At 42.7% G+C, this 15,524-nt stretch overlaps 1 protein-coding gene across 1 annotated transcript; it reads right to left on the bottom strand.

Moving 5' to 3' along the window:
- Positions 1 to 8,552: 8,552 nt before the first annotated feature.
- LOC119429250 (transcription factor SOX-11) lies at positions 8,553 to 10,120 on the bottom strand. Its single transcript, XM_037696919.1, has one exon. It carries the CDS (start codon positions 9,647 to 9,649, stop codon positions 8,561 to 8,563), a length of 1,089 nt encoding a protein of 362 aa, XP_037552847.1. The 5' UTR covers positions 9,650 to 10,120; the 3' UTR covers positions 8,553 to 8,560.
- Between the last annotated feature and the right edge of the window lie 5,404 nt (positions 10,121 to 15,524).

Genomic DNA, 15,524 nt, shown 5'->3' with positions numbered 1-15,524 from the left:
GAGTGATACTAGCAATCACAGCATTGTAAGAGGGGGACAGTTGAACCCGGAGGCCTCCACCCCTGTTTAATGATGGACAATTTATTTTATTTTCTTTTCTTACAATACTGAACCAGAACAAAATGTGAAAGGAGCAGTAAAAAGTTGTAAACATATCTAAAGATTTGAAGGATGTAAAATGTGCTCAATTATTTTTTAATGAGGAAAAAAATGGCAAAAAAAAATTTCCAAAAGCCAAAGTTGCACCAATACCAAAAGTCATAGCACCCTTCTCCTTAAAGAGCTGAATGTTTTGAAATATGATTTGTTGAAAAAAAAACTGTAGCACAAAAAATGCAGAACGAGAAAGATGACGAAAAATGTACGGAATAGTTTTAAGAAACCTGGAATAATAAATATTAACAGGATTACAATAAACTTTTATTTTCCAAACTTGGGCCATTCAAACTTTTTTCTACAACAAGTAGGATATACATTTTTTCACAACATTACAGAAAACTCCAGTTCAGAAGATTTAAACTATTGATTCAAGTTAAAAATTTACTGACCATAATCAGGCAAACTAGCTCATGTGAATAAATGGAAATATATGTAAGTAATGTCTTTTATTTATTTAATAAAATGGCCCATTTATTTCCTCTTGGTGCCAAGCACATGCTGGAGCTCCAATCAGGTAAACGCCCCAAAGCCAATCCATTTAAAATGAAACAGAGTTGGGTTTGAAAGGAGAGGCAGGTGTGCAGCTGAGTCTCTGGCCTCTCACCAGATAATGTGCATGAGTGATGTGCGACCTCCAGCAGCTCCTGACAAAAAAAAAGTGACCTTCTCCCGATGAGATCTTACCACGTGTCAGAACCGATTCCGCGAGGAGTGACTGAACTGTTTGTTTTTGTGTCGACAAGACAATAACCCTGGCAACTTAAGCTGCTCACGACAGCCTGCTGTGTCTTTTTGTTGCGCAGCAGCTCCTCTAAAGTCTTTTCAGCTTCCTGTTAGCTTTTGTGAAATAATGAAAAACTGTGATGAAGTTGTAAATGGGAGATTTGGCAGGGGAAGAGCCGTGGAGGGTACTTCCTCAGCTTCTCGCTCGTCATCCATCACCTCGCTTCTTTTATATCCAAGTGAGGTTAAATCTAAGTTTAACTCTGTTTTACATGTGAAACACTTTTAGAAATTAAAAGCCTTAATAAAATCCCTTAATGGAATCCAACATAGTTCAGTCAGGTCATCTGGATGGTTTTGTTTTTTGTTGAAATGTTTCATCCTTCATCCAAAGGACTTCTTCAGTCCGAGGAGCTACAACAAACTCAGTCCCACAAGCAGCACACTCACATAGTGGGCCAACCAGTTTGCTGGTGATAAGATGGTTTCTGGGGCCCGCCCTCTCCCACGTGGACTCCTCTGAAGCAGCCCTAGCCAAAGTGATTGAAAACTGTGGAACACCAAAATGCTCAAAATTAAATAAATAAATAAAGCACTATGAGATAAGTATCTAAGCTCATTACTACGAAAATGTTTCATTTTTATTCTTTTATTTCATAATTGTGTTTTTCATTATAGCTTATTTCATAATGACTCTTTTCAGCCGAATGACTTCAGCTGTCAATCAATGTCAGTGGGTTGGACCTGCACGCCCACTGGCTGATCCTTAATCCATTAGTTGTCCTGCTCACTGGTACAGCTAGCATAGCAGCTAGCAGCGACTTGCTAGGTCAGCAGTCATGAAGGATGGCAGAGTTGCATGAACTTTATTCAGCTCAGGTAACTTTAGCAGATCAAATTGAGAGGATTACGTTCTCAGAAGATACAGGTGTCGTGACAAAAAGTGATGGACTGACAAAAATTGATTGGCGCCGCGGGAGCGCGCACAGGCGGACTCGTTGTTTTAGTTCTTTGAATAGCTGTACCACAAGCAGGTATTCAGGAAAACTAATGGATGTGAAGGATCAGCCAGTGGGCGTGAAGGTCCAACCCACTGACGTTGACTGACAGCTGAAGTCAATGAAAAATGAAATGAAAAATATTCTTATTTCATAATGTTTATTTATTTAGTTAGTTTTGAGCATATAGGTGTTTCATACAAAAGATCAAATTTCAACGATTATTGAATATGAACTTTGGTGTTTTGAACCACTTTGGCTATGGCTGCCTCAGAGGAGTCCACGGGGAAGAGGGCGGGCCCCAGAAACCATCTTATCACCAGCAAACTGGTTGGCCCACTATGTGAGTGTGCTGCTTGTGGGACTGAGTTTGTTGTAGCTCCTCGGACTGAAGAAGTCCTTTGGATGAAGGACGAAACGTTTCAAAAATAAAAAAGAAAGAAACCGTCCAGATGACCTGACTGAACATTGTTGGATTTTATACCTGGATTATTGAGCATGGACTTTGGTGCATCTTATCTGAAGACCTTTGAATGAAGGACGAAACGTGTCAACAACAACAAACAAACAAAAAAGAAACTGTCCAGATGACTTCAAACAAGTTCAATACAAAAACAACCGGACTTTATTTGTAACAGAAGACGTTTCGCTTCTCATCCGAGAAGCTTTCTCAATTCAAAGAGCAGAGCATGTGGGGTTCAGGTTATAAAGCTGAGATAAGATACACACATACAGATGCAGATTGACCTATCACACCTCACAGTAAGGTTTGTTAAGGTTTTTGTTAATCCTCTCTGGTCCCATCTGATAGGTGTGAAACTGGCTGGGTATCAGTCCTAAAGCTGCATTATAAGTTTTTGAAAGTTGAAATCTGAGGCCTCCTCCTCTGTTTAGAGATGGCTTCTCTTTTTTTTTACATAGATGGCTTCCTTCACCCCCCTCTCAAACCATCTGTGTTCTCGGTCCAAAATGTGCACATTTTGGTCCTCAAATGAGTGTCCCTTATCCGCGAGGTGGAGGTGAACAGCTGTCTTGTCCTGAGGAGGTGGCTCTCCTGTGTTGAGCCATGCAACTGTTTGGTTTCTCCAATATAGAGATCTGGACATTCTGCGCACTGAACTGCATACACCACACCACTCAGTTTGTGTATGGGTGTTTTGTCCTTAGGGTGGACCAGCCTCTGTCTGAGAGTCCTGTTGGGTTTGAAATGTCCAGATGACCTGACTGAGCTATGCTGGATATTTTACCTGGATTATCGAACATGAACTTTGATGTTAATGGAACCCATTTTGCTCGTCACCTTCCATGACGGTTTTAATTCAAGATGGCCACCACAGGCACATGTTGCAACGTGTGTTAATGCTCATATTGTCTTGGGTTGACTCCGGTTTTATTCAGCTGTAAATGTGCATCCAGTGAAAATCTGTCCATCGGTTCATGGCATACAGACAAATAAACATACACAGGCAAAACCCACATCATTCTACTTGCCCCTGGAAGAGGGTGATATTCAAGTATTTCCGTCTGTTTCTTGTTCCCTCCCTGTGTATATTTGCCACAGCGCTTAAAACACCAAAAGGGAATGGAGGCTTTTGCCACCCCCACCTCTCATAAATGTGAAGGGATAGTAAATATCAGCGCAGCAGATGGGCCTGATGCTCCCTCCCATACAGAGCAAATGGCTAGCCATCAACAGCAGCAGGAGTCGCCCCGGGCCAAGACTGGAACGTAGGACACGGGGCCTGGACTGCTGCTCAGGCAGACCGTCCATGTTCTCCCCATCAGTAAACTGCTCCCTGTTAGGAATGAGTGCGTGTAAGGTCACTGTATTTGAGATTTTATGGTTCAAGCACATGAAAACCTGTGGGGTTTTTTCATCTGGAGTCACAAAATCATTAAAGGCCTAGTATCGCCACCTTTCGTGCCTTTGTTTCAAACTAAGACCATCTTATTCTGAGAAATTATCCACCTTTGAAAATAACATCATGCGCAATCACACACAGCATCTTACGTGATTTTACATGGTTTGTTAGCGCTTGGGGTATGTGTTGTGAGTGACTTATCTCACCAAATTTCAGCTCAATATCTGTATGACTGACTGACGTATAGCCACTTTTGTGTTGGCAGAAATCCATTAGCTCTGGCAGCCATCTTGTTATGGATTGACACCAAAAGTTAAACAATTGTAAATATATAACCAGTAATTCATTTCTGAAAGTTTCATTAAAATATGTCAGGTGGTTCATGAGATATTTTGCTAACAGACAAACAGGGTTAACTCCAATTTTTATTGTCAAGGTTTTAAGCAAGGATCTAGTGAATGTACAGCACTTGGAGTATGTGTTGTAAATGACTCTCAACTACAACTGCTTCAAATCTGAGCACAATATTTGTAAAATTGACCATTTTATAGCCTATTTTGTGTTTTATGAGGTCGGTTGGCTGTAGCAGTCCTCTTGAATTGGGTTGGCTCAAAAAGTTAATCATTTAAAAAGGTAGACCCAGTGATTATTTCTTGAAAGTTTCATAAAAAAATGTGCAGTGGTTCACAAGATATTTTGCTAACAGACAGGCAGAATTGGCTCTAAACAGAAAATTGCACATTATTAAACAAAAACCTTGTGTGATTTTTTTAGAGCACCAAATATATGTTAGAGATCAGTCTCAGTTACTACCACGACAAATTTTAGCTCAATATATGTCAAATTAACTTAAAAAGTTTGTTTTTGTTATTACTCCACCTTCATCTTTGGGCAACAATAATTGTAATTATGGTTATTGATTTTTTTTGGATCTATTCAAATCTTGTTGCAAGCCTCTTCTATCCAGTGCTCTGACACACCCTTGCAGGGTCTGTAAATTATTTGGGGTACGCAGCAGCACGCCATGTTTGGATAACATAGAAGGGTTTGTTCCGCCAAAACTGGTGTCAACACCTTCCTGATCCAAATCAGAGCGTCCAAAGTGGATTGCATGAATTTTTCCCCGTTCATCAGTAAACACCATAACCGATTCAGTGAATGCGAGCAGTGTTGTTGTTATGAAGGCGTGACTTTACCGTATATATGAGTATTCCCACAGCACTATCAGACCGTCTCCCACTGGGAGAGGAGGAACACATGTGGATCAACGATGACACAACACGGCGCCCTACTGCGCAGTGGCATAAGCTGAGCAGTGATGTAATGCTTCTGAGCTCTCTGGGTGAGATTCAAATTGGGGGAAAAAAAAAAAGTAGATGAGAGGAAATCATAACAGGCCTTATTATTACTGGATTTAACCTCCATGCTTGGACGGGGCCCAGTCACGGAGGGGTTTATGTCTCAGCTCGGTGCAGCAGCAGGGGTCTTTGCACAGATGTCACGTCCAACATTTGAATGTAGCATCCAAAGCTTGTATGAATGATTTAAACGTTCAAGGAATTGGAAATTACTTTCAGCCACAGCGACCCGCCCCCCAACTGGCGGGCATGAATCTGGCAACCTTGAAAGACAGTACCTCACTGCTCTGCTCGGCATTTGTTTATTTCAGGCGGAAATAGAAGGAAATTTCAATGGGTCGCTAATTTCATTTCAACGTGTACCGGTGGCATTAGCCCCGAGCCAATATTTCAGAGGAGCACAAAATCAATGTTGAGATTCAACTGGGAATAGACCTGGAACCCATTAGCAACTTTGACCAATAGGTCAGGTAAAGTAATAGCTAGATAAATGTTTTATTACAGATTTGCAAACTGACTTAATGGGGAGGATCCTACCTTGGCAGCCGTGCATGGCGAGTATTCATCATTGGATTCTGGGGCTGCACTGAACGTAAACATGTCGGTGGCTGCAGCCTCGGTTCTTAATGTGCACCGGGGGTGACGGTGGGTCTCTAAACAAGCCTCTGAGGAAGTGGAGGCCTGCTTCTGTGGCCCTCCAGAGGCTCCCAGGCCCACAGCACCGTGAAGATGCAATCACCGTGAATTACTGCTTGTTGTGCTATTAATATTTCGGATGACATCATGGCTGGGCCTTATTTATCTTGCTCAGATAAAAAACAAAACAAAACAAAAAAAAAAAACAGACACAACAGGACAACATGGCTGTATTTTAGCTGATAAAAACTACACGTTTGGTTGAAATAATATTCTTTTTAACCATTTTATTCTGCCACTTCTGTTAAAAGGCGTGTGGAAAAGGGCTGCTTTTTAGGCGTTTTCTTGTAATAATATACATTTTTGTTATTAGAATGGACATTTCAAGGAAAAAAAAAACTATTTGAAAATGTAGAAATATACATATTTGAGCCGTATTTTTTTTCATTTGCATGTACAACTTATTAGTGCTGCACGATCCCCTTTAGATTAGCTTTAATGCATGAATCCCATTTTTGTTAAACGACTTCCCACAGATGTGCTTTTATCTGACTCGTTGCATTTAGCCACGTTTTTGTTGTTGTTGTTGTTTTTCTTCCATGCAATCTTCGGGCTTTTCCTCTGGTTCTGTGCACGGCGCTCGTTTTCTGAATGAAAGCCAGACAGACTAAGAGCTCCCACATGCTGAGTGCAGCAGCTCCTGTTTCCAAGGGGACCAGCCAGACAACCAATCACAGCGCCGGCCGCCTGCAAAGCGGGCAATTCAAGTTTTTAAAGACGCAGCGTGCAGCTTCTGTTGTGAAAGCACCCCCCCAAAAAAAAATTAAAAAAAAAGGAACAGAGAACAGTAAAGCACCTCAGCACTGCAGTTCAAACGTTTTCCTTTTTCTTTTTTATTAAATGTGAATTCACAGGGTAGTTGGAGCCCATTCATTAAGAGTATCCGCCTACATACAAAATAGGCATCATTCTGTCATCACATTGTTTCCAAACGCAAATAATAACACATCTGTGTACATATATTCACAAACTGAAAGGACAGTCGACGGTGGTAGGTACTCATTTATTAAAAAGTTAAGTCAAAGACAGATCCACACCTGGAATGTGAAGTCACTACTGCCTAGAACTTCCCAACAAAATGTCTCGGCATATAATTAGGCTATATTCCAAAACCTTTGAATCAAACAAACTTCATATGTAAGACCCACATAAAAATAAACAATATCTGCTTTTTTTCTCCTTTTTTTTCTTTTTTTAAGTGCAAGAAATAAAAAATACAGGTTTGTGGTAAATGTCTTAAAAAAAGAAGGCAGTCTTCAGTTTCAAAATAAAAGTTTCATTTCATGAAACAGGACTATGGAATGTTCTTTTTTTTTTTTTGCTTGCTTGTTCAAACTAAAAGCCAGGCCACTGTATCATATGCCCTTTTATTTTAGCCAAACTTTTTAATTTTATTTTATTTCCACTAAAGATTTCATGCATGCCCATTTATTGTGATTTAACGTGTCAAATAGTAATACCAATCTGTAATCGAATGCACCGCACCACGAGGCTATAGTACGTTGTTTTGTATCAGTTCCAGCTGATTTGTTTCTTTTCCTGCCCGGACAGGCTTCAGCATCATAACATGAAATGATGTTGACAGTGCACGAGTCTGTTTTTCCATCACTTGCTACAATTGTTGATGGTCTGTATCTTAAGAGTATATATTGCACAAAAAATGAGAACAAAAAAAAAAAAGGGGGGGAACAGTATGTGCCATAAAAAATACCAAAAAAATCCAGTTTCACACCTGCGATCGGGACCCATCCACATATCACGAGTATGATATACATAAACTCCTAACTTTACTATATTACAATACATATACAATCTTGAAACTAGTTCCAGCTCTGAGGTATGTGTCCCCCCATGATGCCATTGTATCATCTACAAATACTCAACAAATCTGCTCTACAACTGTACAAAAAAACCTATAAACCACAAGGCATTTTTGATGCAAGTCTTAATTTAACTTAATCCTTAAAACCAGGACTCCCTTGCATGCTAGAAAACAAACGATAAAGGGAAGAAGTGCCTGAAAACTCACTGAAAGCACAGTAAGAACATTCCCTTTTGTTAAACTGTACAAAAATATGCCTGAAAATATCTTTTTCTTTTAAAAAGATGAGGTCTGTTATGTATCAAAAATGTTCCCTCTGCACCTGTAAATCTGCAGAGGTTTTCAGCTGCTATTATTATTATTTTTTTTTTCTTCCCAAAAACCAGGAGGTAAACTGAACCAGTTATATATATAAAAAAATAAAAAATAAAATAAAAGACAAAAACAATTTGCGGCATTTTAAAAAAAGAAGAAGACATAAACAGTTGTAAAGTAGCATCCTGAACAAATGTCAGTTCACAGATTTATTTTTATTTTTTCTTTGAGACAGTCCGAGTTCAGCTCCCTGCAGGTTTTTTTTGTTTTGTTTTGAAGAGGAAAAGATGCATAGAAGTTCTTATTTCTCCCTTTGTGGTCTGAGTTATAACAGTAAATGCAGACCGGTGAGGGGGGGTGGGGGGATCCATAAAACCCTGTCATGCTGTCATTTATTACAAAAAAAAAAAGTCTGCAGACTTCTTTTTTTTTTTTCTACCAGCTTCAAAAGCATCATTCCTCAAACCTCACCTCAGCTCATGGTCCTCATCCTCATCCTCATCCAGGACCAGGCAGGAAACCCACAGGACTTTAGGGGCCAAACATGTTTAATTTCACAACTCCCTTCTCTGTCATGGAGGAAAACTCGTCTTATTCTGATGGATTTTTTTTTTTTTAATTTTTATGTCAATATGTGAAGACCAAGTCGGAAAAGTTCGCCTCCAGCCAGTCCCCGGCGATCATCTCGCTGAGCTCCGGCGTGCAGTAGTCTGGGAATTCAAAGTGGGAGCCCAGGCTGCCCTCACTGAAAGAGTCCAGGTCCTTGTCCACAAGAGACAGGGACAGGTTCCCTGAATTGTTGCCCAGCTCCGAGCCTGGCGCGCTCTGAGCGAAATTCAAACTAAAGTCAAACAGCAAATCGTCCGCGTCCTCCCCGGATGAGGAGCTGCTGGAGGAGGAGGAGGAGGAGGTGGAGACCGACCTGGAGGATGCTGGTGAGACGGACGCCGCGTGCAGCGCGCCCTGCTTGGACATGTGTTTGAGGTTGTAAAAGAGTCTGTTGTTGCTCCGCACCTCCTCGTACATGCTCGCCCCCTCGGACTCCGCCGAGGAGCTCAGAGTTGGACTCGCGGGAACTTTGGCTACGCCGTACGGCCTCAGGCGCTCCTCCTCCCCGGCTGGAACCCCCATCCGGTACTCCTCCTCGTAGTCGTCGTCGTCCTCCTCGTCCGTGAGCTCACTTTTCACAGCCTTGGCAACTTTGAAGCCGGGGAACGCGCACTCCTCCGCGTAGCCGTGCGTCGCCTTGGAGCCGCTCTTCGTCTTGATCTTGGAGCACTTCTTGCTGGGGGCCTTGCTCATTTTGGCGCACTTCTCCGGAGACGGCGCGGACGACTTGGACGGGTCGAGCTTTGGTTTTTTCTTGGGTCTGTACTTGTAGTCGGGGTAGTCGGCCATGTGTTTGAGCCGCAGCCGCTCGGCCTCTCTGATGAACGGGATCTTCTCGCTGTCCTTCAGCATCTTCCAGCGCTTCCCCAGGCGCTTGGAGATCTCCGCGTTGTGCATGTCCGGCGACTGCTCCATGATCTTTCTCCTCTCGATCTTGGACCAGACCATGAACGCGTTCATGGGTCTCTTGATGTGGCCCGTGGCCGTCTTGCACCAGTCCGGGTTGATGGCCACGGGGCTGCACGCCATAAACTCACTCTCCTCCGAGTCGGTGGCCTCTTTGGACATGCTCCCATCCGTCTCGCTGGTGTCCGTGTGCTGCACCATTGTCCTAAACTTCCTTTGGCTGCACTTTCAAACAGCTTTCCTCCCTTTTTTTTTTTTTTTTTCCTCTCTCTCTCTTCACGTCCTTCCTCTTAACGTGTCTCTTCAAGCTCTGCACTCTTTTTCCAGAGTTACAAACTGCCTTCTTAACTAGTTATCAGCTTTTTCATGTCCCCTGCGTCACGGCGCGCTGCCCAATCACGTCCCTTCCACTCCGCCCCGGCTGAATCCATCCAAAGACTCCGGTTAACCCTTTTTATTCCTCCCCTCCGTGCTCTGGTTGGAGTGGAGGTGGGGATTTGTGATACACAGCGTCTGGGACAACACGCCGGGCGAGACGAGCATATTAAACAGGAAGCGCGAGGCGCTCGTGAGAGGCGCACAAACCAAAACGTTCCTCTTTCCTTATTGCTTTACTTCCGCGTGAAATAGGTACATTTATTTTTCAGATGGACACATATTGTTTTCCAGATGTATCCGGATGAGGAAAAATAATGAAAGCTTTTTTTTTTTTTTTCCTCCCACCCTCAGGTTGAATACTGAAGGTGGCGCTTGGACACTGTCGGAGGCGCCAGGACGCCAATAAATCTTACATTTTTAACAGCTAAAAAAAAAAAGCAAAGCTTTAAATTGCTTTTTTTTTCTCTCTCTCTCCCATTTTACACACATTTATATGTGGGGAAAAATGCTGTCAAATATATCTAAATATATATTTTAATCTAGTGTGGTGCTTGTTGTGTTTGTTCCCATGTCTCCCAGTTGAATGAGGGAAGTAGGTCAGTAGAGCACTGTGCGTTCTGGCTCTTGTTTACACCTGCAGCCTGCTGCCACTGGAGGAAAACATAGCTCCAATAAAACAATTATTTCATTCAAGTGTGCAATTTATAAAAAAAAATCAAATGCATCGATTATAGCAAACATTTGAATTATTTATTTTTTTTTTTTGGGGGGGGGGGGGTGATTTTAAGCAATTTGACTGGCTGCTCATGTGGAACGCTCATTCAGAGGGGAGCATTTGCCTGACTGCGCCAACACTGGATGGAAGGCACCCTGCTGAGTTTGCTGTGTCAAGAGGCAGTGTGGCTTCTAGCTGGCGTCTCCAGCTCTACCCCCCCCCCCCCCCCCCCCCCCCCCCCCCCCCCCCCCCGGCTCTAGGGTGGTAGCCAGCAGTGCTATTGGAGTCTGAGGCGATAAGGCGTCCTGCTTCTCTCTCTCTCTCTCTCTGCTTCTTCCCCTAGAGGGCAATCACTTACCCTTTTGAAACCCTCCCCCCACCAAGCCACCGTATTTCCCCCCAGCTGGGGTTTAAGAAGTGTAGTGTCTCAACTGATACAGACGGAGCCAGCTTAGACAGAGGCGTAGAGGCTCTGGGGGGAGGTTGGGGGTTTGGCGCAGAAGACAAGGCGAAAGAATCAGAGTGAGGAATAGAAATGCTGTAAAAAAGGGGAGGGGGGGGGGGGGGTTCAGTCCCCCCCAATAGAGAGAGAACCTTGTGTCTCTCCCAGGCTGACACAGAGCTGTAATGCTTTATCATGATCACCTGATTCAGCCTAATCAGATGTGTTGGGGGGGGGGGGGGGGGTTTGCATGCAAATGCATGTTCTCTCATCTGAATTGTATTTATTTATTTTATCACGATAGATTGATCCGCCTGCTGTCCAGTTGGATCGATTCAGACCAGACACGAGTCGAAGAAGCTGTTTCACACCACGTTTTATTATCACTGTTTGACTGCAATAAACTGAGGTGGTAGTAGCTGAGCATTGTCCCCGACACTTTGGCTACTTCAAGTGCAACACAGTATTCAAGGTTCTTTATTTGTCAAACACACCACATGCGGTACATGTGGTGGAACGAAATTGTGTACACAGGGTCCCAGTTACATCCATTAAAAGTACAAGATGTAAAGGAAAAACAGTAATAAGAGCTATATGAACGAATCCAAAAAAGTTCAATCTGGTCCTCTGGACATTCAAAAAAAACAAAAAAAAAGCAAAAAAATATATAAATGTTTCGTCTCTCATCCGAGAGACTTCCTTAGTCTGAGGTGCTGTATTTTTGTGGGGGGTTTTGTGTTTTGTGTATTTTTGTGTTTATTTATTTATTTATTTATTTTGAATGTCCAGAGGACCAGATTGAACTTTTTTGGATTTTTCTACCTGGATTATTGAGCATGCATCAGGATATATGAACTAAGATAAATGTTAACTAAAAATATTATAAGCACTAGTAGCATGAAACAATACATCGAACAGCAGCACGAACACGAGTCTGTGTAAGCAGATGAGCACGCATGAACACAGCAACATGAAACTGATCAGCAGCAACATGATGTGATTTTTTTTCTCACAGTGATTATTCTAGTTAGAGATTCATGAGTCTAACAGCCTCAGGGTTGAAGCTGTTCCTCAGTCTAGTGGTTCTACATTTAATGCTCCTCAACCTCCTTCCTGAGGGGAGCGGGGCAAAAAGTGTGTGTGCTGGGTGAGTGGGGTCCTTCATGATGCAGGTGGTCCTCTTCCTGCATCTGGAGGTGTAGATGTCTGTGATGGTGAGGAGACTGACTCCAACAGACTTCTGTGCAGCCTTCACCACTTTCTGCAAAGCTTTTCTTTCTGCAGCTGTGCAGCCTCCATGCCACACGTTGATGCTGGAGCACAGGATGCTCTCCACTGCACACCTGTAGAAGGAGGTGAGGACTGAGCTTCCCAGACCAGCTCGCCTCAGCCGTCTGAGGAAGTAGAGTCTCTGATGAGCTTTCTTGATCAGGCTGGTGGTGTTGTTGCTCCAGCTGAGGTTTTCATTCAGGTGCACCCCCAAGTACTTGTAGCTGGAGACCACTTCCACTGCAGATCCTCTTATGTTCGGGAGGTGTTTGTTCCTTCCGAAGTCCACAACCATCTCCTTCGTCTTCTTCACATTGATGTGAAGGTTGTTCTCCTTGCACCAGCTCTCCAGGTGTTCCACCTCTTGCCTGTAGCTGGACTCATCATTTTTTTTGTGATGCATCCCACCACCGCTGTATCATCTGCAAACTTTACAATATGACAGCCTGGATGGGTAGATGCACAATCATATGTGAGCAGAGTAAACAGGAGAGGGCTCAACACACATCCCTGAGGGGAGCCAGTGCTGAGGGTTATGGTGGAGGAGGAGAAGTTGTGGATCCTCACTGACTGTGGTCTGTTTGTTAAGAAGTCTAGTACCCAGTTGAAAATGGAGGGGCTTAGTCCTAGTGTGACTAGTTTGTCCATCACGGTTTGGGGATCATGGTGTTGAAGGCAGACGTGAAGTCAGAGCATACAGACATAGGAGTCCTTCTGCTCCAGGTGGTTGAGCGCAGTGTGGACCACAGAGGAGATGGCATCTTCTGTTGATCTGTTCTCACGGTATGCATACTGATGAGGGTCCTCGTTGATGTTGATGGTTGTTTTGATGTGGGTCATGACCAGTTTTTCGAAACATTTAGCGACTATCGGGGTGAGGGCCACTGGCCGATAGTCATTCAGACCAATCACTGTAGAGCTCTTTGGGGTTATCTAGAGATCAATAAAATAAAATAACCCAGTTCTACAAATGTTGAGCCATCCTTTACTTTGAAAACAAAAGAGAATCTAAAACTTTGCCAATAATTATTACAATCAACTCTGTTTGTGTATTAGCAAAACATCTCATGAATTGAATAAGTTATTATGAAGCTTTCCGGTATTGATTATTGGGTGTAGATAGACAACTTTTTTTCATTCAACTTTTATTTAGACAGGTAAATCCCATTGAGCCTCGAGGACTCATTTACAAGAGAGACCTGATTTCAACAAAGAATGATGACAACAATGGACAACAACGACAACAATAGACAGTTATAAAAAGTCATACTCGTTTTTTTTTTTTTTTTAACAAATAGGATGGATTAAAAAAAAAGGTAACGAAAACAGCTAGATTCTAAGGCGAATGTAGAAAACTAAAAACAGGAACATGTCTGCAATCTTATTAACATTTGAAGTAACCCCAATTAAAGATGGCTGCTACAGTTAATTGCGCGTGGCAAATACACAAATAACTCAGTCGTATTAAGTTACCGATGTTAGTGGCAGTAGCTGAGCATCATCACAAACACATTGGCCATCTAAGCATTGTGCAGCATCCAAAAACTTTGGTATTAATTATTGGTGTCAAACATGTTTGTCTGTTAGCAAAATATCTCATGAACTACAGGGCACAATTTGACAAAACTCTCTGCCAACAACCATTTGATGCATATCTTTAACTCGTTAACTGCTGCAGTCGCTCAAAGGAAAGATATCTGCCACAGCTAATCAAACTTAACAAACATATAAACGGCTTTAACTTGGTCAATTTTACAAATATTGAGCTAAACTTTGGTGTGGTAGCTGAGAGTTCATGGAGTATTGAGGTGAGTCATGCTAGGAGTCCTTGAACATTCATTCCTCTAATTTTACTCTTTGTCTAAAAGGCATCCTGCTCTACAATATATTTTATAACACATATTGATAAGTGACAGTGATATTAAACACTTTTATCTATTAAAGTCCCCCCGTCCAGCTGGCTTCACCCTGTTATTCTCTTCATTTGATCATTTCAGGTTGACATGAATCATAAGACTGATGAGGATTGGGGTGGCTGTCCTGCTCATTAGCATGGCTCATTATTGCCTGAGAACGAGGTGCTGATGTCGTCCATGCAGCCAGTGAGTCATCGACAGGACAGTCTCATTGCTGTGGCACACAGAAACAGACCAGCATTATCCCCCCGCCGTGCCGTTTGCTCCATCTCACTCTAACTGCCTCATTTGATGACAGTTTCTGTGAGCGGAACGGAATGGACAGTTGTGAAACACTGAAAGGATTTCATTTTCACTCTAGAGACTAACAGAGAATCCAGAGTTGCACATCATCATGTAATCTACAATGCTCTTTCTAATACCTCAAAGGCAGATGTTTTAATGCTTATGTGCTGATTTTAATGTCAAGGGAAGGGACATTTTATTCTAGAGCAATGGAGTGTTGAACTAAGTGATGGTTTTTCATTTATACACACTGAAAAAAGGGGTTTTAGGAGAAACAACTCCCTTTGCATAGCTTATCTAAAAGCCCCCCAAAGCAGCTGCTCCTCACACAATGGGCCAGTGAAGCGTTAGATCAATACTAACCCCTTGCTAGTGGCTATCTGATGCTCCAAATGCATGCATCCATCTCCTCTGCATAGCCCTGAGACAGGTGTGGACTTCTGGAAGCCACTATCTGATGGCTTCACAATGGGCAAAGGAGAGGTGGGGGGCTTGAAGCATTTGGTGAGGAAACGGGGGTTGTTTTGGTAGCACATGAAAACGCAAATTAGCTTTTCACTTGACGGACACATCCTTAAGTATCCTCCATACTCAGGTTACTATGTTTACTGCCGTTCTGTAAACTGGAGTACTCGGGCCCTTGTGGTATCGTCACTTTATGGCTAATCTGGTGCTATGCGTTGGATTTATATAACAAGTTCCAGCAGCAAGTAATTTAAGACAAATCCACCCGTGTCTTATTCTAAACATGCCCAAAATCATCTCCGTCCAGCGCTTTGTTGGAGGTGAAATCGTATATCAGTTTATGACTCTCAAGATTTATAGTTTGCATGTTACTGAATACCCGTTTTGTTATCTTAACTTGGGACATAATACCGAAACAAGCTATGTCAGCTGGCCAATCGTTTGTCTCACTGGCTACCAATAGCTATGGCCTCATTCCTCAAAAGATCACAGTGGCCTTCCCTTTCCCTCTCAAGATAAGAAGAACTTTGACAATAAGGAGGTTTTTACAGCAGTTTGGAAGTTGTTGTTTCACCACTTAGGTGTTTGGTGCCTCAAAGGCAGTTT

Source organism: Nematolebias whitei, unplaced genomic scaffold (genome assembly GCF_014905685.2).
Source record: "Nematolebias whitei isolate Nwh7 unplaced genomic scaffold, NemWhi1 Nwh_scaf_192, whole genome shotgun sequence".
In the NCBI taxonomy this organism is placed as follows: domain Eukaryota; kingdom Metazoa; phylum Chordata; class Actinopteri; order Cyprinodontiformes; family Rivulidae; genus Nematolebias; species Nematolebias whitei.
This window is presented reverse-complemented; position numbering and strand designations above follow the sequence as displayed.